Source organism: Capricornis sumatraensis, chromosome 4 (genome assembly GCF_032405125.1).
Source record: "Capricornis sumatraensis isolate serow.1 chromosome 4, serow.2, whole genome shotgun sequence".
NCBI lineage: Eukaryota > Metazoa > Chordata > Mammalia > Artiodactyla > Bovidae > Capricornis > Capricornis sumatraensis.
The window spans coordinates 111,810,365-111,837,029 of record NC_091072.1 but is presented as its reverse complement, the minus strand read 5'-3'; the positions used below and the strand labels follow the sequence as shown (position 1 = coordinate 111,837,029).

Sequence of the window (26,665 nt, the reverse complement as noted above, 5' to 3'; positions counted from 1 at the left end):
CAAGAACATGAGACAGAGAAATTCTAGCTCATTTTAACATGCTAATATTTTTCAATAACCATTTGATAAATAATATTTAAGTTATAGTATAAAAAATTTAAATCCATCCCTGTACCAAAACAGATTATAATATCGTAAGTAATAAAGGTGTCTTAGAATAGGAACAGAACCAACAGTTTAGAAACAGCAACCCAGCAAATACAGCATAAGCATATGATTTGCTTTCTAATGAAGTATGACCAAGGTCCATTCCTTACCGTATTATACTCTCCTTCAATGGTTTGGTCACCATTAGTGGACTTAGCTACCACTCGCAGTCGGCCTGGTGTCCCTGCTTCAATTTGCTCAACCTATGAAAGCGATAGAAGGTTTTACTCCACAATAAAGACACATATCAACATCAAGGTGGATAATTATGTCCTCTCCTATCTGATTAACCCAAAGTTAAAATACAAAATCTGGCTTGTAAGGTCTTTTATGTCCCATCTCCCTCACATCAACATCTTCAGAATGACATGAGATTCTTTTATTTATTCTATTTATTTATTCTTTCTCATTGCTTCCTGTTTGTTAGAGGGGCTTTCCTTCAAATAATTCACAAATAAAATTCAGAGAGCAAATCAGCAAAGAAAAAAGCCAGAGAAAGCACACTACAATCTCTGGGAAAAGAGTTTTAAAAGTTAGTTGCTTAGTCATGTCCGACTCTCTGCGACGCCATGGACTATAGCCTACTAGGCTTCCCTGTCCATGGAATTCTCCAGGCAAGAATACTGGGGTGGAAAGCCATTCTCTTCTCCAGGGGATCTTTCTGACCCAGGGATTGAACCTGGGTCTCTTGCATTGCAGGAAGATTCTTTACTGTCTGAGCCATCAGGAAAGCCCACAATCTTTAAGTCACCCTGGTAAACTGAGCAGAATATTATGTACACAGACACAGGCTTATTTCACTAGGGATAGCCCACCATGTTCTCAAAGGGCCCACAACATCCAAAATGTTCAGAGATTAGAAAGGAAGATGCTACTTTTTATCAGTACAGCATATATATACAGCTGTTTCTTCTAATCACAGCCCTAATGCTAGTAGAATTCTCATGAGAACTATGAGATGGATGTTATCAGTTATCATTTCACAAAAGAAAGTGAGGCTTGGAGCAGTCATTCTCCCAGAGTCACATGGCAACAAACTGGCAGAACAGGATTTGAACTCGGGTCTTTCTACTCCCCACACTTATACTGCTACTTACCAGCATCAAGAGATTCATACTAGCACAAAAAAACCCCAAGTTACTAGCCCATAAAGCAATTTTAAAAGCAACAGCTAAAATTCCTTAATTTTAACAATATAGTCATCCTTACTTGCCCTAAAGGAATCTGTTAGAGACATGTCAAGTGACTGAGCCTGTCTCTCTTGTGTATCAGAACACTTGTGGTTAACAAGTACCAAATATAATTTGGCACATTATTCAGCATTTTTTAAAGAAGTGAAAAGAAGATTAAATAAGCAAAACAAGGCCAGCCAACATAACAAAATTCGATAATCATTTCCAGGGAAGCCAGAATAATACAGGGCATCTGTGGACTATACTGTATACTAAGGAGAAACATCTTTGAAAGAAAGAAAAAAAAGTCAGTCTAGTCTCAAACTCTTATTTAAATCACTGGTATATAGAAAAAAATAAGTATTAATATAACAGGTCAAAGATAATAAAATAATGGAACATATAAAGCAAAGCATTTCAACAGAAGAGAATTAAAGGTGGCAAAGTTGAAAGGGGGAGGAAATCATTAACCTGAAAATAAGAACAAAGCTATTTAGGTGGTAGGACCTATTTAATTAGGTAGAAACAGTATATATACCTAAATCACACAATTGAGGAATGACAGTATCCCCAATGGTTCATAATGCTGAAAGGAGGCTTCTTCCCTCACCCACCCCAACTCTCTCTCACATTTTAATCTGAGTATAGAATCAACAAACCTCCAGGCAACCCCACTTACTTTTATTGGTACAAACTGTCTTATGAACTTGATACCATGTTCTTGCATATGTTCACCAATTTTGTTGGCCATGTCCTGGTCAAATCCTCTTAGGAGAATGGATCGTACCATAACAGTGACATCTAAACCAATACCAGCAAGAAATCCAGCACATTCCAAAGCAACATAGGATGCTCCGACCACCAGGGTCTTACCCGGGCAATAAGGTAGAGAGAAAAGATCATCACTGAAAAAAAAAAAATTTTTTTTTAAAGGAAGAAAAGAATAGAACAAATGTCCATATGTGTATAATAACCCAAATTAAAGTAGGTATTTTTACTTTCTTAAGAACAAGACACTTTTAGGATTAAAACCATCCCGATTAGTTACACACATAATATTTGAGAATTTTTTACAAGGTCTTAGACACTTCTCACCACTCAACTGCTGTGGGAACAGCTCAGGCTTCCATGGGTGAGCACAGCAAACCATAGCAACTCTGACATTAGTCCAACTCCCACTAAAACAAGTTTATTTTGAACTATCGAGTAATTCTCCACTTACGTGTTTAAAATCGCACACGTGCAAACCCAAACCCCCACCCTCGTCCCACCACTCCAGCTCTCTCTGAGGTGGAAAACCTGTGTTACTTTTCCTCAACCACCACATCAATCACCAACGGTGGGGAGAGAGGTGGAGAAAAGCTGTCAACGCGTGGGTTTTGTAATATAAAAACCATTCAAAGTAAAGCCTGACAAAATCTTCTAGCAGAGTGGGGAGGATCAGACATAAGAGATCCTAAAAGTATTGTTGGTAGACTAGTTTTTTTAAATATGACAAGGGAGTTCATCTAAGACAGTGAAAACGAGAGATGCCAACTGAGCTGCCCCCGGACAAAGGTTCACAGGACAAACTCTTATTACAAAGGTAAAAAGACTGAAAATAAGTAGTTATAACATAATCAGAAAGTAAGAAACTCCTGGGCAAAGAGCATCCAAGGAGACACATTTATCAATAATCTATCTTAATAACATCATAATTCAAAACTCCTGAACAATAATGTCACCAGTATTTCCACTTGATGGGCAAAAATAAGACACACAGCAAAACCCTGCCTGACTCACTGATTTCAGAAGGTCCCTCTGCACTGACACTGCACCCATTCAAATGGGAAAGACTAAGGAAAAACTAGGGTTGAGAAATCTAAATGGCCTGTTATCCTCTAAGTCGTGTAGTATCTACATAAAGGGTAATGCTAAGTCGCTTCAGTTGTGTCCAACTCTGTGCGACCCCATAGATGGCAGCCCATCAGGCTCCCCCGTCCCTGGGATTCTCCAGGCAAGAACACTGGAGTGGGTTGCCATTTCCTTCTCCAATGCATGAAAGTGAAAAGTAAAAGTGAAGTCGCTCAGTCATGTCCAACTCTTCGCGACCCCATGGACTGCAGCCTACCAGGTTCCTCTGTCCATGGGATTTTCCAGGCAAGAGTACTGGAGTGGGGTGCCATCACCTTCTCCAACATAAAGGGTAATATATAATTCTAATTTTGTAAAAAAAAAAAAAAAAAAAAAGGTACAGACATATGTATCAATTATTTTCCAAAGTATCTGTAAATATCCATCTGGGTTTTACATAGTATACATTTAAAAGACACACTCACATACATATAAATTTCAAATATAAATATTGCAAGCATAATCTACATATGAGAGATAAGATGACCAATGTTTATAATCCTGAATTTTGTAAATGTTCTCTGGTTTAAAATTTTTTTCCTTTTTCTTTTTCCTAATTCCCTGTTCCCTTGGGCAAAAACATGGTGAAAAACTTAAGTTCTAGGAAGAGGATTAAATGGATTTCAAGAAAAAAGAACAAGCAGAAATCCTCTTTTCTCCCCCAATTTGTCCTTACCTGCTGATACAGTATTCTTTGTCACCAGGGATACCCAAATATCGCGGCCTTTCACCAGTGGCAATGAGAAATCTCTCTGCTGAGTAAATCTTCTCTTTGCCTTTATTATTTGTTGCCTAAAAAGGAACCAATATATCAATTTTTAATAAGTTATTATCCTTTAGAATTGTCAACACTGTAATTAAAAAGGCTGTTTACTACAGTGACCAATTTGATCTTCATAAAAATTTGCTAATGCAGTGAGAGGTTGCTCAAGGGCACAATGCTAGGAAGCAGACATAGAGCCAAGATTCAAATCCTGCTAATCTGGCCCCAAACCCAGTCCTCTTATCCTTCACTGCACCACAAGAGAAAACCCCTAAGAAGTAACCGCAAAATCACCCAACTGGATGGTCTAGGTCACTAATGTTTTCCTAGGATAACCACCTTCACTCCCTACCCACCCCCCCCAACAAAAGCTTAAAGATACAAAACGAAAAAACCTTCTCAGACAGTCACACGCTTACCTTAATCCTGTGAGGCCCCACAAACTCCCCGTACGAGTTCTCGTAGGTGACCTTTTTCTCCCGCAGGGCCACGCGGTAGCCCCAGTTGAGAGAGCCAATGTGGTTCTGGACCGCCTCTGTCATTCTCTCCCAGTCATGTTTAACTGCACAAGAAAGACAGACACCATGCTCAGCTTCTCAACCGCCTGACAAGTGTCAGTTCCCGGGAACTGGTCTGAAATAGCAAGGCCTTCATTTCAAGCACATAAACAACCTTTTCAAGTGTTTTTTCCATTTAGAAAAAATTAATTAGTGTAAAAATCCTGGAAATTTTTAAGACTAAAAGAACTATACCCAAACTTTTTTCTTCTTTATCTAGAAACAAACAGGAATTTTACCTTGGACTACGAACACTGACTGCTGGGTCAATGGGATGCGTAAGTAAAAGACCTAGGATTTAGGATGTATATCCATCTCCAAGGGATTCTGATGTAGCCAGGTTTGGAGTACTAATAAGCTGGAAACAGTGTCTGGACCAGAGACTGGCAAATTAAGGTCCCACCAGTGAAATTCAGCCACCACCCCCTCTATACATGAAGCTTTACTAAAATCCAGCCACGATCATTTACTTCCATAGCTGAGCAGTTCTGACACAGGTAGGCCACAAGGCCCACATAGCCTAAAATATTTACTGTGTGGCTCTTTACAGAAGTGTGCCAATCCCTGGTCCAGACAGAAGTTTAAGAGTCTGCTTCATTATCTCCCAAACCACCTATCTCACCAAAGAGGAAGATTCTTAAAATTCTATCGTAAAATTAATTCTTTGAGCAAAGGCACTAATATTGCATTTCAATGGACAAAAACAAATCCTGTCATTCATTCATTAACAACTTCAACAATGACTGAAAAAATAGGACACAGGTAAAATCTACTCTGGTGGTAAAAGAAGGCAGGTTCTGGGGAAGCTGTGGTTTGCAAGGAGGAAGAAGAGAGTCAACACAAACTGAAAGCCTCTGACACAGAAATGAGCAGTCTGAGTCCTAGAGTCAGGGTTAAGTAGCTTGGCTCAGGAAAGAAGCACTAGAATCAATTCTGTGGGTACCAGCAGCCGGCCTCTGGAAGCGGGAATGACAGCACAGACCCTGGTTTGTAGCCTCCCAGAGAGCAGATTGCAGGGATTCAATTCACAGAGCCAAAAATGTCTGGAAACACTGGAGCAAACCTTCAGATAAGAGCTCAGCTGGGGTGGGGGGACTTTGGAGGCCACTGTGGTCATGAGGCCAGGTGGACTAGGTGCTAGGGCCCAACAGATGTTACAGAGAGCCTCAACCAGCCTGTCTATCTGATGTCCATCTACCACCATGGAAATATGAGACAGGACTTACTGTTTCCCCACAAGGAATGGAAGAGAATAGTATTAACTCGCTCCCATGTGCCAATCATCCATATTTAACAATTACCAACATTTAACCAATCTCACTACATAACACATCTTCTTTTTAACTAGAATATTTTAAGCAAATCCCAGATGTGGTTTTATTGGTAGCGGTTTTGGTTGTCACTCTGATGCAAGTAGGAATCAAGATTGCCAGGAGAAATATCAGTAACCTCAGATATGCAGATGACACCACCCTTATGGCAGAAAGCAAAGAAGAACTAAAGAGCCTCTTGATGAAAGCGAACAGGAGAGTGAAAAAGTTGGCTTAAAGCTCAACATTCAGAAAACTAAGATCATGGCATCTGGTCCCATCACTTCATGATAAAAAGATGGGGAAACAGTGGAAACAGTGGCAGACTTTATTTTGGGGGGCTCCAAAATCACTGCAGATGGTGATTGCAGCCATAAAATTAAAAGATGCTTACTCGTTGGAAGAAAAGCCATGGCCAACCTAGATTCCATATTAAAAAGCAGAGACATTATTTTGCCAACAAAGGTCCATCTAGTCAAAGCTATGGTTTTTCCAGGAGTCATGTATGGATGTGAGAGTTGGACTATAAAGAAAGCTGAGTGCCAAAGAATTGATGCTTTTGAACTGTGGTGTTGGAGAAGACTCTTGAGAGTCCCTTGGATTGCAAGGAGATCCAACCAATCCATTCTGAAGGAAAGCAGTCCTGAATATTCATTGGAAGGACTGATGCTGAAGCTGAAACTCCAATACTTTGGCCACCTGATGCAAAGAACTAACTCCTTGGAAAAGACCCTGATACTGGGAAAGATTGAAGGCAGGAGGAGAAGGGGATGACAGAGGATGAGATGGTTGGATGGCATCACCAACTTGATGGCCATGAGTCTGGCAAGCTCCGGGAGTTGGTGATGGACAGAGAAGCCTGATGTGCTGCAATCCATGGGGTCTCAAATAGTTGGACGTGTCTGAGAGACTGAACTGACTGACACAGGGATGTCCAGTGACGCTAACTATCTTCCACCTTTGTTCCTTACAAGTAGGAGCTGACCAGCACAGCATGCCAATAACACCCCCAGGGAGGAACAAGATCTAAGGCAGAATTCACTCTGAAATTTTACAGTGGTAGTAGTACTAAGTGGATATTGCTCTGCCAATCCTACAAGAGATACCATATTTGAAAAGAAGACACAATTGGAACTAAGTAACTGTACAAAAAAATTACTTAGAAATTCAGTGATTAGACCTAATTCAACACTAAATCTATTGTTAGGGATAAGCTTTGTAACTGTTAGGCCCCATGTGATTTCCAAACTCATCAAACCACTTTTCTCTACCAAAGTCCCTTCATCCTCGGGTACAGTAGGCAGGCACCAATCTCTAGTGTGGTTATGCTCAGGCAGAAGAAATGAAAAAAGCTGCAACCCACTACTTTGGGATTCAGCATCAAGATACTCTAGCTGCTCCTATGGTCCTGGTCTTGCATTTCATTCTGAGAATTGAGTTGCAGTCTCAAAATCCAAATTCCTACTTTACATGCTGCTGTTGGTAACCAGATTCCTGTTGGACTGTGGGGGTTACATCCCCGGAACCCTAGTTCTCTAGGGCTGCCCTGCTTTCCAGTAATGCCCCAAATCCCCCACCTTCCTGCATTCCCATATACCACCTGCACACTCCCGGTTCCTAAACAGCCCACCCACTGGCACAGCCCAGCACCTCCCCCAGGCCTCCCGATTCCACTGGCCTGGTCAACCAGCTGTAACCTAATGCTGAGCCTCTGCAATGCTGATTCCAGCTACCTAGGCAAGGACTGTACTTCACCTGGGTGCACCCTTATGCCCATCCTGGCAACTGGGTCTTAAGCCAATTCTCTCATGCTCCTGAACCACCCCCCACTACTATACACCCCTAGGTTCGACAACAGTATTCAGACTAACAGAGCTACTGGCATCCTTTCATCTTCACTGCACCTGCTCACTTATACCTCAAATACCCTGAAGGGGCCCAAACTCCTTCCAGTATATACACAGGGAAACAAAGGATGGATAGACGACCTGCCCAGGGCTACACGGGAACTCACAGCAGCACAGACACACTGTATGTGAACCGCCAGCTGAGCACGGGAGGAGAATACAGGCATCTAGAAACTCTGCAAGCCCCCAAGTACAAACCAATAATTGTGCTTTCTCTCGAAGGACAATGGGATCCTACAACTTCACAAATGCTCAATTTTTTAAAAGGTACATTTAATTCTTGAGCACAAGAGAATTCAAACAGATATATCTAAAGAAAATACAAAGCCAGTAAATCTTCCAGAAGGGACCAATTCCTCCAGTTTACATAACTGAGCTCAGGTAATTTTTCTCTTATCACAGTCTCATCTTGGAGCTTTCAGGAGAAGAGCAGAGCGCAGGCTGAGTCCTGGACAAGTCACCCCCCTCTCCCCACCTCCCACCCCATTACCAGGCAGATTCAGCTGTGCAGCCTGGTCCAGGTCCAAAGGGCCTTTCCTTCCTCACCATGCTCAGAGCTATTTGCAGTGTCAGAGAAGACAGTCTTCCAAGAAAATAGAAGCACTGTTCTTCGGTTAAGGGCATGAGATTAGATGCATTTCTATTCAAAAATGCAAAATAAGCATTCACACCTCATCTCCTGGGAACGCGGAGCAGCAGCCTCTAGTGGCTTCTCATTAGAAAAATATACCTCCAGTTTCTTTCCTCCTCAAAGATCTAATGATAAAGTGTTTGTCTAAGTCCACTGTATCCTTCACCACCAACATTTTAGCACAAAAAGCAGGGAGGTGATGACTGCTCCCTGGGTGGTAGATCCCAGCAGGCCGGGCCAGCCACTTCCAGAGCACCCAGCTCTGGTTCCCACAGGGAGGCCAAAGCTTGCTGCATAAGGCACAAGGAGTAATGAGAAAGACAACAATAAAGAAGCCACCACGCTTCCACTTAGGAAGAGGGAAGGGATTTAAATAGAGGGCACATCTCCCATCAGAGACTTTGGGATTACTGTCCCTGACACAGATCTACAAGAGGTGGAAGGTACAAAAATACAAAGATATATATTTCTATCTTAAAATCTGGAAAAGGGGAAGAAACATGAAAGAGCTAAAACTGTTAAATTAGTTGAATAAAATAACTTCTGTAGAGATACACAAGTAAGATAACTTTTGAGTTGGTTTATGTTTTAAAATTCAGAGAGCTCCTGCTGATTTTACTGTGCAGAGCCGCAGTACACGGGTAGTGGCTGCTTTACCACCTCATCTCTGTACATTTATTAGTTTCTTATGTAATTCAGAATAAAGTCAATGTAAGTAAGCAAAGCCAGTTCTTATTGTTACGTGACAACTATAAACGTTTCTTTTGCTGGAAAGAAGATCTGTCAATTCACCAAGTTATATTTCATCACTCACTTGATTAATGAACTTATTAGAATTATACTTTGCTGACCCTGTTATTAAAATTTATTCTGCAGAGGCCTATACTTATCTCTTTAAGATTCTAAAGACCTGTTACATGTACTTTCCTACCTTTCTTACCAACTAAGCTATTCTGTTCCACCTACTTCATTTTTCTGGAGTTGACAGTTTAAAGCTAACATTAACTACATACCAATTTAAGTATGAGACCTTCCATGAATGAACAACATTTTAATGATCATGAGTTGTACCTCCCCAAAACTACTATTGAAATTTAAGGGCCACTGACATTCACTATGAAGAAGAAAACACTATATGGAAATTATATTACTGCATAAATCAAAATTTGCTTGGAACAACCATACATTTTCCATCAAACTCTAGACTTTTTCAGATTAATATTCTTGTTACATGTCCTTCTCTTTGAGAGAAATAAATTGATTCAAACATACAAATTCCTAAAGATCCATAACCCATTAAACAAAGAACCAAGAAAAGTGCCGGGCAGAGTCCACTCCAATTGGCTGACACTCTGAAGGCAAAAATTAGAAGAAGCAGGTCCAGGAGGAAGTGACGAAACTAAGGCTGGCAGGTATTTTAATCACACTATTGTATCTAAAAAGGCTTTGACTTTGTGGACCACAACTCTGGAAAATTCTTAAAGAGATGGGAACATCAGACCACCAGACCTGCCTCTTGAGCAATCTGTATGCAGGCCAGGAAGCAACAGTTAGAACTGGACATGGAACAACAGACTGGTTCCAAATAGGGAAAGGAGTATGTCAAGGCTGTATATTGTCACCCTGCTTATTTAACTTAAATGCAGAGTACATCATGAGAAATGCTGGGCTGGAAGAAGCACAAACTGGAATCAAGATTGCTGGGAGAAATATCAATAACCTCAGATATACAGATGACACCACTCTTATAGCAGAAAGCAAAGAAGAACTAAAGAGCCTCTTGATGAAAGTGAAAGAGGAGAGTGAAAAAGTTGGCTTAAAGCTCAACATTCAGAAAAGTAAGATCATGGCATCTGGTCCCATCACTTCATGGCAAATAGATGCGGAAGCAACGGAAACAGTGACCAACTCTATTTTTGGGGGGTCCAAAATCACTGCAGATGGTGGTTGCAGCCATGAAATTAAAAGACGCTTGATTCTTGGAAGAAAAGCTATGACAAACCTAGACAGCATATTAAAAAGCAGAGACATTACTTTGCCACCAAAGGTCCGTCTAGTCAAAGCTATGGTTTTTTCAGTAGTCATGTATGGATGTGAGAGTTGGACTATAAAGAAAGCTGAGCACCAAAGAATTGATGCTTTTGAACTGTGGTGTTGGAGAAGACCCTCGAGAGCCCCTGGGACTGCAAGGAGATCCAACCAGTCCATCCTAAAGGAAATCAGTCTTGAATATTCATTGGAAGGACTGATGCTGAAGCTGAAACTCCAATACTTTGGCCACCTGATGCAAAGAACCAACTCATTGGAAAAGATCCTGATGCTGGGAAAGATTGAAGGCAGGAGGAGAAGGGGATGACAGAAGATGACATGGCTGGATGGCATCACTGACTCAATGGACATGAGTTTGAGTAAACTCTGGAGTTGGTGATGGACAGGGAGGCCTGGTGTGCTGCAGTCCATGGGGTCACAAAGAGTCAGACATAACTGAGTGACTGAACTGAATTGTATATAATCCTCACCACACAGGTAGTAAACAGCAAAGTCAGAATTACCACCCTCATCTGTCTACTGTAACAACCTATACTTCAATGAGGTGAAGAAAGGATCTTATCCCTGGGGGCTCCAGGGAATGAAGTCTCCCTTATTGGTAAAGAGTATGTGTGGAAGGACAGGGGTGGATCACAGATCTTATGAGAGTGGTTAGCAAATAAAATGAGTGGTTCTTGGGTTTTCCTCCCAAAGACCCAGAAGGGAAATTTGAATGTGGCCTGCAGACTGCACATAGAACTTGCCCTTTTTGGGGAGAGAATGGTGAGGAGAGGTGTGAGAGTTCTTGCTTCTACAACAGCTCCCAAAACCCTGGTCCTCTAGAAGAGTTGCCACTGAACCCATGGGGGCTGGAAGAAGACCACTTGTGTAAACCCCATGTGTTTTGAGGTCAGAGAGACTTCAATCTAAACTCTGTGCTGTGCTGAGTCACTCAGTCATGTCCGACTCTTTGTGACCCCAAAAACTGTAGCCTGCAAAGCTCCTCTGTCCATTGAGATTTTCCAGGCAAGAATACCAGAGTGGGTTGCCATGCTCTCCTCCAGGGGATCTTCCCAACCCAGGGATCAAACCTAGGTCTCCTGCATTGCAGGCAGATTCTTTACCGTCTGTGTCACCAGGGAAGCCCAAGAATACTGGAGTGAGTAGCTTATCCCTTCTCCAGGGGATCTTCCTGACCAAGCAATCAAACCAGGGTTTCCTGCATTGCAGGCAGATTCTTTAACAGCTGAGCTACCAGGAAAACCCTAGTGCTGCCAACTTCTTAGCTATGATATGGGGGCATCACTTCATGCCCTCCCCCAAGCTTCGGTCTGCTTGTCTGCCAAACGGAACAACAGGATCCCCCTCCAGGGACAGCAGGCTCATATACGTACTGCAATAAGATGGACTGGAGAATAAGGAAAATGGTCTGACTTTAACATGACTCCTGACCTGCAGGACCCCAGTGAAGCCATGAGGTGGGTATTAAGGAAAGACGGGAGCTTCCTCTCTGCTATAGCTATGGTCTTTACCTGCTCTCCCCTCTTCTTCCTGCTATCCCAAGAACCATGAAACATCTGTTCCAACTTGCCCTCAGCACAACTGCAGCTCGCTAAGCTGGTCCACATTCCTTCTCCTACCCTCATCCCAAACCGCCCAGGGCATTCAGTCCACAGCAACTGTCTGCTTTATGTTCCCATATGCTCCCTAATCTAGAGACGCCAACGTATTTACTATTCTCCAAGTACAAACCTTGGTCCTTTTCTTCTGTCTAAATGAACTGACTATCCTCTCCTCTGCTTATTGTCAAGGACACAATATCTAAAAAGTCATCTCCAGTCACCTCTTAAATCATTTACTGACCCCACCTCTGGGCACCCAGGGTACTTAGCTGGTATATCAACGACATCGGCACGTTGATGAAAACAGAACCTGTGTATCTACAGATTTGTATTATTTATATACTTCCCCAGCACAGAACCAAGTGCAAATAGTGGGTAAGCAATAGTAATATTATATAACTTCACTAGGAGGATTTCTGAAAAGTCTACTGAAAAAAATCTAACTCATTAAAAAATAATAATAATAAATTAAAAAAAAAAATCTAACTCATTAACTGAAAGGAGATTCTATTGTGAACTGGGTACACTGACAGCAGGCTCCCAGGAAGGAAAGAGTTGACCAACGGCAGACTCAGGTACTCAGACACAGGAGTAAATAACTTGCAGGGTAGCAGGGCTAGAGGTGGGAAGAGAGGTAGACCATCAGCAGATTACATGATAAATTTATGCTCCATTAGGTTGAGTTTCCTCACTGCCTTTTTTGCTGGGCAAGAGAAAAGGATGTGGTTTCCATGGTACTCTATTTTTCATCCAACAAAACCCCCTTCTCAACAAATAACACTCCCAAATATCAATTCATGAAACAAGACTTCTTGGATGAGAGAAAAATAACAGCTTCAAGGGAAAGCAAATGTAATTTGCATTCCCATAGGAAACTCTAGAATTATGAGAATTTCTTTGAAAGAATTCTGGGTTTCTGTTATAAAAAGATACTCCAAGTACAATATCTGTTCTTACCATTAATAGTTACTACACAGCCAACAAGACACAGGATAACCACACTGTTTTTTTTTTTTAACCACACTGATTTTATCCGTTAGAAAAACAAACAATAGAAACGACTTCCTGGTTATATGCTAGTCTCGTAAGAATGAATGGTGCACTGCAAGATCCCAGCTCAAGCCTCTCAACAGCACAAACGGAAGAGTAGCTTCCCCCACGTACCTGTCTCCTCGACGTTCCACCCGTAGTTTCGAGAGTCTCGTAGGGCTTGTCCTAACAATGCTGCTTGGTGCATCAGTTTTTTAGGTATGCAACCCACATTCACACACGTTCCTCCAAGACCTGCAAAAGCATTGCAAAATCAGTTTATAGCCTGATGTACAATCCTCCAAAGAAAAGGGCCAACGGTTATTACCATCATAAGAGAGAGGGAAGATTGCCCATCTACCCCTCTTTAGTTCTTGTGGTTAGACAAACAAATCTGACATGAGACAGATCAACAGGAGAAAAAGAAATTCATTTTAATTTGTGCACATGACACTTTCATAGAAATGGGACCTAAGAAGTAGCCAAAAGAGACAGATTTTCTATTTTTTAGACAAAGAAATAATACATTTGTGAGGAACTGATAGGACAAAAACTGACATTTTGGGTGCTCAATTATTTAAGAATCAAAACAGAGTATGGGTTTGGGATAACAGGTAAAGAAGTAATAGTTTTCTTTACATTAGGCTTCTCAGCCCCAAATTCCCTATCTTTTGTGATAAGGGTGTCTTTCTATTTCTTGATGTAGAGAGTGCACCTTTCATGGGATGTACTTCCTGCTTTCAGGCAACAGAAAGGAGGGCCAGAGTGTCCCACTGGTCATTTCTTAAGTAACTTTAATTCAAAATAATAAACGTGCCATAGTGCATATTTTGGGTGGCCCACTCCAAGCCCCAATGCTATTCTATGAAACATCGCAATTCATTTGTTTAACGTAGTCAACACTGTTTATACGAGTTTATTCTTAAGTCTCACGACATTGCTAAGATCAGAGAGCCTTAGAGACTAAACACGGCAAAACTACCCTAAAACGAAAAGGAGCAGACTTCCACAATTTCCATGTACTTCAAAAATTCATAATTAATTGACTGCTGATAAAAAAAGCCAGATATTGAGATTTTACTTTGTGTACAACCTTACACTTGCCACTAAATCCATAAATAGAACTGATAATGGGGTTGCTGAGCAGGGGACGGCTGGACTACAGTGGGTCTGAAACCACACTCAAAGTTTGGTAAAGGGGATTTCCTGACAGTCCAGTGGTTAGGACTCCTCACTTAACTGCCGAGGGCATGGGTTTGACCCCTGGTCGAACTAAGGGAACTAAGATCCCACAGCCACACAATGCAGCCAAAAAGTAAAACAGTCTAGTGTACATGAGCAAATTTTTACAAAGGTGGTCCACAGCCTTCACCGATTCTCACCAAAGGACTCATAACACCTTGCCTGTCCCTAAAAAATTTAGTGTCCCTGAACTTAAAGAACACAGTGATAACCTGTCTCCATTAGAACATAATGTAAGCAGCCAAAATGGGGAGGCACCCAAAATACCAAGAGTGCAAGACGGCAGAGGACTGCATAGCTTGGGAAACCAGCAGCCCTCCAAGGAGAATGCTGGTTGAGTGGCACCAGTGTGTGAGCTCCACAGGCCAGCAGGACTACATCCAGCACAAGAACATGCCTGACAAGAGGTGACACCTTAACAAGCACCTGATGAATGAATCAGAAATTGTGACGCTGGCTTACCCAGACTTCCTGCCTCCTCCTAATTTCCACAGCCAAGTCAACTTGATGAAATTTACCTATCCCATTACTCCCCTTCCCAAAGGTTTCCCATTATGCTTGGATTATCAGGACCAAATCCCTCATCTTGGTCCACAAGGGCCTGTACAGTCTGACACTTGCCTTCCTCTCCAATCTTAGCTCCAGCTTCTATTACCCATGCCATAACCACCAAACCTACCCCAGGGCCTTGGTATGTGCCTTTTTGTGAGAAAGAGAAAAGTTGCCTGGAAGACTCTTCCTCAGCTTTTGGCAGGGCTGGCTCATTCTTACTCTTTGGGTTTCATCTAAAAGCCACCTCTTCAGAGATCGCCACTGATAAAGCCCTCAAAGGTAAAACTTCTTTCTTTACCCAGTTCCTCTCTATTCCACCAAGTAACTCTTTCAATACCATGTATCACAATCAGTAAAGTTTTTGTTCATCTTTTGTCTTCCACGAGAATGCAAACTTCACAGAAGCAGGGACTTCAGGTCTACACATTCACTGCTGTATCTCCACAGCCCTCGTCCATAGTAAGTGTTCAATAAATATCTATTGAATAAGTAAATAATGAACACAGAGTTCACCAAGACTAAGAAGAAGCAAGGGCTATCCATTAAGGTATCTAATTCCAGTTTTTGTTGAACACAGGAGACAGATTTCAAACAGAAATCCAGGAAGAGTTTAAACTTTCACTTACTAAGCCCCTAAATATACTAAGCTACTCAAATATTTATCTTTAAATCATCAAAACAGCTGTGGATATGGTTTTGTATTATCTTGACTCTGTGCCAAGGAACCTAAGTATTCAACATTTAACTGGAGTCCATTTTGACCTAGCACAATTGAGTTTCGTTTGTTTTTTTAAATTTATTTAATTTCAAAATTGGATTTTAGAAGTCATTCAACCAAAGCCAGGGAAAAATCTGCTCCTACAAATTCACTTATAAGGTATTTTAAAAGCTTACCCCATCTAGTTCCAAGAGGGGTTGGAGTGACAAAATCCAGAACCATCACCTTCTTGTCATATTTGGCTGCCTCCTGGAAAATAAATTATTAAAATGAGTTGGAATGGTTAACATGATGGACTGGAAATGGACCATTAAAAATCAATGCTATTTTAACACAGTTATAATGTCAAAAGCATAACCAATTATTAATACCTGAGAATTTCATATACCAAGATGATTAGTGCAACTCCAACGTAAAAATTAAATAAGGGTAGTTCTAAAAACATGCAGATTACAGTTGTCAGGATCTGACTACTTTCCCCATATCCCAGGACACACAAGGAGCCTTGCCTTGGCGGCTGCCAGTCCTCCAGAACCCCCTCCAATGATGATGAGGTCGTAGTCATAGGGCTCCGGGAGATCCTTGGAGCCATTCATTTTCACTGGATTTTGAAGTCTGCTTTCCTGAGAAGCCTAAAGAAGAAAAACAATGGAAGAGAAAACAATTTAACTCAAAAGCAGCAATGTCTGAAAAGTTCTGTGAAAGGACCCTTCTTTGAAGAAAAACAGAAGGCACTTCCAAAGGAGAAACACAGTTTGTCACATCACAGCACACAATGGGAAATGTTCACCCTTTCCTCAAGTGGTGATCAGTTACCTGCTTTGTGGTGGGACTGTCCTCATGCCCCCTCCATGTGGCAGACAGCTACTGTAACGGGTCTGCAGAGTACACGAAACTAAGGTCCTGATGGCCCAAAAGAATTAACTTACACCTGAGCTAAGTTTAAGTTTGATCAGCTCTTTTTTTCCTAGAATTTTTAAACTATGCTTTAAATTAGATTTTAAAAACACCTGTACTGTACATTTTTAGTACACTCAATACAATTTGGTAAACATTTATACTTTCTAGTCAAAGGTAGAATAATGAGTATACTAAGGTTATAGAGTAAGACAGGACCCTGCAAACGGCAACTGAAACAAGTTAGCCAAGTATTTATTTTTCTACATTCTTTAGGTAAAGCATAAGATCCAGAAATTCAGTAGAAAATCATTAACTGCCATCTACCTGCAGGAAAACTTAAAAGTCCCTGCTTTCATAAGATGTTTTAAATAAACAGGGGTGGCGGCTGGGGCGGGGGGTGGGGTTGGGGGGAGCGACGGGAGTTAAATAAATAAGTGACCCTTAGGCAGATAGCTCATTTCTTTAATCTGCCTATGCATGAAGTTTCCATTTCCATTACTTGGAAGTTTACTTTCCATTACTTGGCATTTATAATATAAACTTTTAATTTTACAAAATCCTTTCCTTCTACTAGTTTTAAAACACACTAGTTACACATTTGGGTGGAACACTGTTTTGGTGATGCATTTAAAATTTCTTCTTATTAAAACAAAAATCTGCTAACATAAGAGAATGATTGGAACAGCTGTTACCAAACACAAAAAGGTTTTTAAATCGTTTTAACCTTCATAATCAAAAAAGCCCCCAGACTGCACATTTTCCTCCTGCCTACCATCAGATGTGGGGGGCAAAAGGCAGAGCTTAGTGTCAGTAGAAGAGGATGCTTGGGATGCAGAAGGGGGTGCAGTGTGAAAAGGTGGAGGAGGCGCGGCACTGAGGCTGCCCGTAGGCAGTGCAGCAGGTAAGCATGACGGTTCAGGGACTAAAGGGAGGACACCTGGAAACCAGCAACAGCAGGGGCATGACTGCATCATCCTGACCGTCTGCACAAAAGGTCTAACATAAGAGGCTGGTAAACACAGCCAGTATTCATCAACTGGCATTATGGCAAGGTTCCTCCTCCAGTGCAAGGCACTGCGGGGAGAAAAACAGCCCTTCAGATCAAAAGATCAACATGAGATTCAGGTCGTAAGCGTTAACTCACACAGAGTCGGACACGACTGAAGTGACTTAGTAACAGCAGCAGCAGCAGCTGATCTCACAGAATTAGGGCTGACTCGCTGCTTTAGAAGAATTAACAAATAAATGAAGCTAGATGTTCTTCTGGGAAAATAACCATTTTTAATCTAAGTCTCATTTTATCTGCATGCACTTAACACAGATGGTGCCAGAACACAATCACTGGCTGCCTAAATAAAAACCACCAAGTTCCTATAACCACTTCCTCTACTATTGAATAAAACAAAGAAGGAAACTGTCATGCTGAAAAGCATGCTCCCTCCACCAACCTTCATAACCTGCTCTCTACTGAAATTCTGTATCAGACCTGGGTTCTTATGGGTCAAGTTTAAGAAAAATTGTATCAACCAGTGCACCAGTTTTACAAAGAAAGCTCTGGGTGAACCTAAATATTTTTAATTCTGTAGAGTAAAATCAGAAGGACAGGGAATTGAGGTATTCAGCTGACCCCAGAACTAAACATGATGTTTTAAAATTATAATCCAACTTAAAACTGAAGCTGCTGTCATTCAGTTCTAAGATGTAAGACAGACAGACAGACATACATCTCCTTCTCCTCTACAGCATAAGGAAGAAGCACATAGATGGGGTAAGGAGAGACGGGAGAAAAATGTCCCCCATTCTCCAATTACAATTGCTAGAAACAGTGGCCACTGACCAGAGCAGGTGATAAAAAACAGGAGTTCTCAAACTTTCAGTTTCAAGATGCCTTTAGAACCTTAAATTATTTAGGATTTCCCACAAAGAGCTTTGAATAATGTGGACGGGGCTTTGAATATTAGAAACTAAAACTAAGAAAAAAATTTTAATATCTTAAATATAAAAATATGTAAACTATTAAAATATCTATAAAATTTTAATAAAAACATTACTGTTAAACATAAACAACTGATTAAAAACATGTTTAATTAGTGAGAAAAGTGGCATTATTTTACATCTTCATAATTCTCTGATGTTTGTTGATAACACAGAGTGCACATCTTTTTTGTGTTCAGTCTGCTGCACCACATCGCCTGCTATGTAATCTCTGGAAAACTCCATGGCAGACTTGTATGAGAATCAGAGTGAAAAAGACAGAGAGCAAGTTACTATTAACATCATTTTGACCTAAAGGACTTCTTGAAGGAGTAGGAGTAGGGGTGGGGATCTGGACCACATTTTGAGAACTACCCACAGAGATGTAAACATATACCCTCCTCTCCCCAACAGCTGTTGGTGAGGCTTACAGAATGTACATTCTTCCATCTGCTTCTCAATGCCTTTCCTCTAACCCACCCCTTGTAAACATTGTTCCAGACTCCCCAGACAGGAACAATACAGAAAGCAATTAGGATTTCTTTAAAATTAGAATAAGTCATCTTTATTCTCCCCCTCCAAAATTAGGCTCCAAAATCACTGAAGATGGTGACTGCAACCATGAATTTAAAAGATCCTTGCTCCTTGGGAGAAAAGTTATGACCAACCTAGACAGCATATTAAAAAGCAGAGACATTACTTTGCCAACAAAGATCCGTCTAGTCAAAGCTGTGGCTTCTCCAGGAGTCATATATGGATAGATGTGCGAGTTGGGACTATAAAGAACGCCAAGGGCCAAAGAATTGATGCCTATGAACTGTGGTGTTGGAGAAGACTTTTGAGAGTTTCTTGGACTGCAAGGAGATCTAACCAGTCAATCCTAAAGGAAATCAACCCTGAACATTCATTGGAAGGACTGATGCTGAAGCTCAAACTCCAATACTCTTGCCACCTGATGAGAAGAACTGACTCATTGGACAAGATTCTGATGTTGGGAAAGATTGAAGGCAGGAGAAGGAGGGAATGACAGAGGATGAGACGGTTGGATGGCATCACCAATTCAATGGACATCAGTATGAGCAAGCTCCATGAGTTGGTGATGGACAGGGAAGCCTGGCGTGCTGCAGTCCGTGGGGTCGCAAACTAGTTGGACACGACTGAGCAGCTGATTTTAACTGACTGATTCTCCCCCTAAACACGACTCTACCCTTTGGGCAGATGTGTACTGGTCTTTGGTTTTTCGCCCATTATACATGAGCTCTGGTGTCGCATTGACCTGGGTTAAAATACCTGCTCTACCATTCTCAAGGCTAGGTGATCTTGGCTATCACCTAACCGTTGGGAGTTTGTTTTCACATTCTGTAAAATGAGCATGCCCTCTCAACTACTGAGTCTGAAATAATGCATATTATAGTACAGTGGCTGGAAGGAAAAATCCCTACATTCACTAATTCTCCCCTTCCTACAAAAGGGAACCTGCCTGCCCAAGGGGCTGAGTCAAAAAGCTCTGGTGTTTTGCAGACGTTATCCCCTACACTTCCCTGCATCACTGCTCACCTGAAATGCCCTCTTCCCACCAAATTCTGATCCAGTACATTGACGGCAGGTTATATTATTTCTATTCAATGTAAACAAAACATCACCCTTTCAAAAGCATTCCTTTAGGTTCTTTTACCAATATCTGAAGACCCCAACATAAGCCTATTCCTTCCATTGTTTGTTTCCCTAAGGTTCCCAAACAACATTATCTTTTTTTCTCACAACTGGATTAATACAGGTTCTCAGAGCACTCAGCGAAGGCTGTTCCACCCCAGCCACTTCCTGTCCTTCAAGATTTAGCTAGAAGTCTTTAGCTGACGGCAGACTGGCTCCTCTCCTGAGGCCCCTGGTGGTACCTTCACACAGTCCCATCAGCTCCACAAGGATAGTTCTTTTCTTTCATCCTGGCATCACCAGTGCCAACTCCACATGCCTGTGATGTGATCAAAATGTGTTCAAAAACATTCTTAGAATAAAAGACCTGAGTGCTCATTCCTGCTGTGTTACATGTACTGAGAGGCTGGGCTTCAGTTCAGTTTTCTCATCATTAAAACAAAACTGTGGGAAAACACTAGAAAAGGTACCAGGTGTGTAGCATATTGGTTAGGAGCTCAGATTTAGTCCACATCTGAATCTGACTATGCTATTTATGTGATCCTGAGCAAACTGCTTAAATTCTCCTGCCTGGGCTCCTTGTCTGCATAGTTATATAAATTGTATCAGCTGCTGCTGCCAACAAGCTGCAGCATCCACTAGGGGATATAGTCAAGCCTCTGTGCTTTGGATGACCATGGGCCAGGAGAGAAATAACACTAAGTGATGGTTTAAATGCTACAAACTTTCTAGAAGAGCCCAGTGGGCCCCAAGGCCTATGACAGCAATTAGCAAACTACAGTCTGAGGGGCAAATTTAGCAGGTCTGCTAAATTTTTTCTTTTTAAACAGTCCCTGAGCTAAGAATTGTTCTTCTTAATATTTTAAAGTTGTAAGCAAGAAAAAAAAAAAAATCAAGAGTAAAACTTCATGATACATGAAACTTAGATGAAACCTGAATTTCAGTATCCATTAAGTAATATCTTACTGGGAAAAGGCCAGGCCCATTTGTTGCAACATTGTCTATGGCTGCTGTTTCTGCAACATGAGCACAATTGATTAGTTTCAATCAAGGCCATACGGCCCACAAAGCTTAAAATATTTACTATCTGGCTTTCTGCAGGACAAAAATTGCCAACTTCTGGCCTAAAGGAAATTCTAATCAATGCTGATAGGTGGTGCTGGATGAAAAGTACCCTACAGTAATACTAAGGGGTAAGCACAAATCAAAGAACTGTCTTCCTGCTCTGGAAGTTGAGATGCTGGCTGTACTACCTTTCTTCCAGGAGAACTGGGGACACTGATTCTCCATGACCAGTTAACTATCTAGACCTTCAGCTAATATGTGCCTAAAATACTTAAGGGCCACAGTAACACTTGTGGCTCAGCTGGTAAAGAATTTGCCTGCAATGAGAGAGACCTGGGTTTGATCCGTGGGTTGCAAAGATCCCTAAGAGAAGGGAAATGCTACAGCCACTCCAGTATTCTGGCCTAGAGAATTCCATGCACTCGCAAAGAGTCGGACACAACTTCTAAAGGAGATCAGCCCTGGGTGTTCTCTGGAAGGAATGATGCTAAAGCTGAAACTCCAGTACTTTGGCCACCTCATGTGAAAGTTGACTCATTGGAAATGACTCTGATGCTGGGAGGGATCAAGGGCAGGAGAAGGGGACAACAGAGGATGAGATGGCTGGATGGCATCACCAACTCGAAGGACGTGAGTCTGAGTGAACTCCGGGAGATCAAGATGGACAGGGAGGCCTGGAGTGCTGTGATTCATGGGGTCGCAGAGTCGGACACGACTGAGTGACTGAACTGAGCGACTTTCACTTTCACATAATCAGTAACATTTAAAGGACTCTAAATCAAGTATCCAGGCAAATTATTTACAGCAAACAGACTCCATTTCAATGCCCCCTGCCAGGGGCTTTGCCTTACCCCCCCCCCACCCCACCCCAAACACACACACCCCTAACACAGCATCTCAACCACTCTCCAGGTAGTTTTTCTTCAGACCAGTTATCACTGACAGAATTACTGTGATCTCCCACTCTGTTAGGCTCAACAATAGTCCCCCCAATATCAAAGTCTGAATCCCCAGAACCTGCAAATACATTACCTGTAAAAGAGATTCTTGAGATGTGAGTTAAGAATCTGGTGATAGGGAGATTTTCCAGATTACCCTCACAAGGCCCAACTTATTCACAAGTATCCTTATAAGAGGGAGGCACACGGAGACACCACAGAAATCAATGAAGACAGAAGTTGCACTGGCAGTTTTGAAAATGGAGTAACAGACTGTGAATCAAGGAATGCAGGCAGCCTCCAAAAAAGCTAAGCATTCTCCCCTCAGAGCCTCAACAGGACCCGGCCATGCTGACACCTTGACTTTACACCTTGCACACCCTGAGAAACTGATTTTGGACTTCCAACCTCCAGAATTGTTAAGATAATTTGTGTTGTTTTAAGCAACCAAATAGTAATTCATTACAGCAGCAATAGGGAACTAACACACATATTAAAACATAAATTCCTTGAGAGTAGGGCAATTTTCAATCTATCACCTTCCCCTCAGTGCTAGTGCAGTGCCTGGCACAGTTGCTGAGTAAATTAACCAAGTGCTAATTCCAATCACTTGATAATGGTTTCCACAAAACAAGGGCAAGAATTTGAGAAAGCCAGGTCTAGACTTAAACTGAATGAACCACGATGGAGAAGTCACCATGGAAGGAGGCGGCAGCTGCATTCTGACGCTGATCTACTGAGGCACTAACGTGAGTGCTCACAATGAGCCCATCTGTGCTGAATGTTTTGTACATATCATCCCATTTAATCCTCACAATAGTCTTCTAAGCACGTCATTCCCATTTCAGAAACGACAATAAAGAAACCTTTTGAGATTAAGAAACTTGTCCATGAGTCAAGAATTAAACCCAGGTCTAAACGATTACAAATCTCTTGCTTTCCTCACTGTATCATACCCAGTAAATCAAAGTACTTGTCACATACTGTACATTTAATAGGTCATTATTCCCACTAAGCAAATAAAAAAACCTAAGGCTTGCAGCTTTAATAATTTGTTCAAAGTCTCTAACTAGAATTTTAAAAGGCAGGATCTGATCCCAGGTCCTTTGATCAGAAGTGGTTCTGTTAAACAACAAAATCCTAGTTTAAAAAATTTCCATAATATTTTCCTATCAGCTGATTTTACTGAACCTGTGAAATTAAAGCCACTCTAAATATTGTTGAGAAACCAGCAGACTTGCAGTTTGGGTCACATCTAATCTCTATAAATGAATTATCTATTAGCCATTTTCCCTTGTTTCTTCAGGGTAAAGAGAGGAAGAAACGACTACTTTAGAAAACAATTGTCATGTTTGGGAACACATGTAAGAATTAAAGATTTTAAAATTTAATAAAAAAATAAATAAATAAATAAATAAATAAAAAGAAAACAATTGGCTTTAATTTCCAATCTATACGTCATTGACAACAAATTTAAATCGAAACCAGTGGTCAATCTGATTTACATTTTAACAGCTATAACTTTAGAGAAGACCCAAAAGATTACCTTCCTCCTAAACCTCCACATTCTCCATTCATGCTTTTAGTTAACACTTCCATCTTCAAATACTCCTAGTAAAGACATCTGGTGTGTAAAGAGCAATCTGGTGGTAAGCAGACCTGAGGCAAGATCTTTTTGCTATCTCTAAGATTATCTTTTCCGCAAAAAGCAAAGGTCTGAAAAACCTAAGGAACCGGGATGGTAGAGGCATGCTAAAGGGAGGATCAGAGAGACTTCCACAACTACTAGATCAAAAGGTTGTAGGCACTGGGAAGGGTTAGCATCCCTTCAGAAAAGGGGAAGAAATGACTACTTTAGAAAATAATTGGCCCAGTTTCATGAGAAACTTCCCTTCTCATTAAAAAACAAAACAAAAACACCTGCACTATACTGAAAAACTTCTCAATCTCCTCTCCATCTAGATGGCATTCAGTCTCTAAACTTCCCTTCCCTGTACTACATTCAGACTTACCAGGAAAATTTTATTATTCCTGTTACACAAAGCAGATCCTTATCCACTTGCCAAATAAGGTTTAATGGCAAGACCCACTACTACCAAAGACTGTTTCTACAGAGATCAAGAAAAACAGCTTGCAAGGATGCTCACTATAACTTCAAAAACTGTTTCCTTAAAAACCAAAATTTTCAGCAGGAGCGTCCAAGTAAGGTTGTAATTTATATTCTTAAAACAATACAAGCAACAACAACAAAAGCCTTTAGAGCTTTATAGGAAATGAAGGAAATTTGGATAAATTAATCATATACTGATATTTCAATTTACACAGGGAGAGTTTCCAGGCATCCAAAGTCCTATTAAGAAATCAAAATTGAGTTGGGAACAAATATTCAAGGCCAGTACATAATGAAACATCACCAATTCTGAGGAACACTCTGTGTACTAGCAGAAAGGGAAACTAGGGGCCAGAGAAGAAACAAAACAAGCAGATAAAAATTGTAACTGGATGTTAAAAGATTTTGTGTTTGAAATAATCTAACAAAGAGAGGGCACTAACAGATGTGGTAAATCAATTTTTGCCTAGTATAACATTCAGATAGAATAGTTTTCCAAAAAAAACATAGATTTCTCTGGAGCCATAACTTCTCACAATTCCACGTATTTGACCCTCCATATTTCCCCTCCCGATCTCTGATCAATTCCTACTCACCTTTCAGTACTTAGTTGATGGCTCACCTATTACAGTAGACAGTCTACTTTTGTTAAGCCCACATCACAGTAGAAATTATTTAGAACAAGGACACCCACTCCTTAATCTTATGAGTCGTCTTTGAAATGAAGCATAGCATCTGAATTTTTTATGGTATTAACATGACTTACGCACTGCCCTACCGTCTTTCTTGACCATTTTTTTTTTACCCATTCTTTCCCCCAACCTGGTCAAGAGCCCCATATGGGATTCCCTTGGTTCCCTGTAGCAGAGAAAGCAATGTAGTATCACAGAGCATCACAATTCATTTTTTTAAAGTTATTAAACACCTTTTATTTTATGGAATTCAGTTTTTACTAATAAAGTCTTAAGGAGCAGTCAAAAAATCTTTTGCATGAATACGCCAGTGAATTTTTTAAGCAACAGAAGGTCAGGACAACTTTATAAAACTACCAAGAAAAATACAACGCACAGTAAAACAACTTATTTTCTTGAAAATATTTTTCACAAGAAATACAGTATGTGCTTCTGTTTGGATTTTACTCTCCACTATGTTATGCTTTAGAAAATAAACAAAACTGCATCCTACACTAAGAACAAAAATCTTTAGTTTGTGATCATAGCCTCCGAAATTTCGAAAGTTGCCACAATATTTTTCCAGTCTTGTAAACTCAAAGATATAACTCCCTGTTTCCTGCTGTGGAAACTGGGATCATTTCCCTCACCGGCTAGACTAATATTAATTGGCTCCAATATTGGCAGCCTGTCTTGGTCAAGCCTTATTCTTGCAAAACCATCCCTTATAATGAAAGAAACGTAAAATATATTCTCCACAGTACGAGAGAAAGAGTTTGGATCAATCACAAACTCAAAATAAGACACAGGAGTATCAGGATACTTTCGAAAGTACGTTTGCAACAGTCCCAAGATTCTTTCTACTTCTTTTTCTGTGGCTTCTTGATTACCACTCAGATCCAGCTTCCTCAGCTTTGTAGGCATATCCCCATTCTCTTCCATTTTCTGAACTTTTCTCCGGTGATTAAGTCGCGGCTTTCGCGCCGCAGACTCTGGTTTGAACGAACCAAAGAGAAAGTGGAATGTTTCAGCTTGTAACATCCACGATGTCGCTTCCTTCTGTACTGTCTCCCAGAAGGAAAGAGCTATGTTATCGTCACAGTTATTCAACGGATCACGTCCGTCATCTTCCATCCAATTTAGACCCACAAATATAAACAGAAAGTCACAGAATGCCACCTGATTGAAAAAGCTCATGTCAGAGTTCAGCTGCTTTGCTTTTTCTTTACCCAAATCAGAAGCCAAAACAAGAAACTGAGCGTCGAGAGCCGCTTCTCTTGTTCGACTCACTGCATCAAACAGGACATTGGCTTCCTCGAGAGCCTCGGTTAAGGTGTCGCTCGTCGTGTTCACGATGTCGTCACGGTTCTGCTGGACGGTATAGATGAGCTGCCGGTACTGCTTGCGGATACTCCGGCATTTCTCCTCATCCACCCGCTCCAGCAGGCTGGGGTCGATGTCGGCCTTCCCCCAGCTCAGGTCGTCAGAGGAGGTATCAGATTCGTCGTCAGAGGAAGTATCAGATTCGTCGTCAGACGCCGCTGCCACTTCCACCTTCAAAACTTCCTCCTCCTCCTCCTCCACCTGCTTCAGAAAGTACGCACGACTGGGCATGGACACCATCGGCTGCGCTCTAGTCTCGTCGGCTTCCCTCAGGGAATCATTTTCATCGGCCATGGCGGCGGCGGGTGGCACTCAGGTAACGGTCTTCGCGACGTTTCGGCCAACAGCGGAAACTGCCGGGGTCACCCAAGGCGGAAGACGCTACCCATGCGCACTAGCG

The 26,665-nt window shown here is 41.3% G+C and overlaps 2 protein-coding genes across 2 annotated transcripts in view; both read right to left on the bottom strand.

Annotated features, from left to right (window-relative positions):
- The window catches only part of TXNRD1 (thioredoxin reductase 1), a 62,583-nt gene that overhangs the window by 22,948 nt on the left and 12,970 nt on the right, over positions 1-26,665 (bottom strand). The window contains exons 3-9 of the mRNA XM_068969678.1: positions 16,081-16,203; positions 15,748-15,820; positions 13,195-13,314; positions 4,395-4,537; positions 3,889-4,004; positions 1,999-2,224; positions 258-350 (exon numbers count right to left, since the gene is read on the bottom strand). Of these exons, the coding sequence (XP_068825779.1) occupies positions 258-350; positions 1,999-2,224; positions 3,889-4,004; positions 4,395-4,537; positions 13,195-13,314; positions 15,748-15,820; positions 16,081-16,167 (858 nt within the window). The 5' untranslated portion in view covers positions 16,168-16,203. The remainder of the gene's footprint in view (positions 1-257; positions 351-1,998; positions 2,225-3,888; positions 4,005-4,394; positions 4,538-13,194; positions 13,315-15,747; positions 15,821-16,080; positions 16,204-26,665) is intronic.
- Positions 25,162-26,573, bottom strand: EID3 (EP300 interacting inhibitor of differentiation 3). The gene has a single exon (XM_068971793.1). It carries the CDS (start codon positions 26,557-26,559, stop codon positions 25,414-25,416), a length of 1,146 nt encoding a protein of 381 aa, XP_068827894.1. The 5' UTR covers positions 26,560-26,573; the 3' UTR covers positions 25,162-25,413.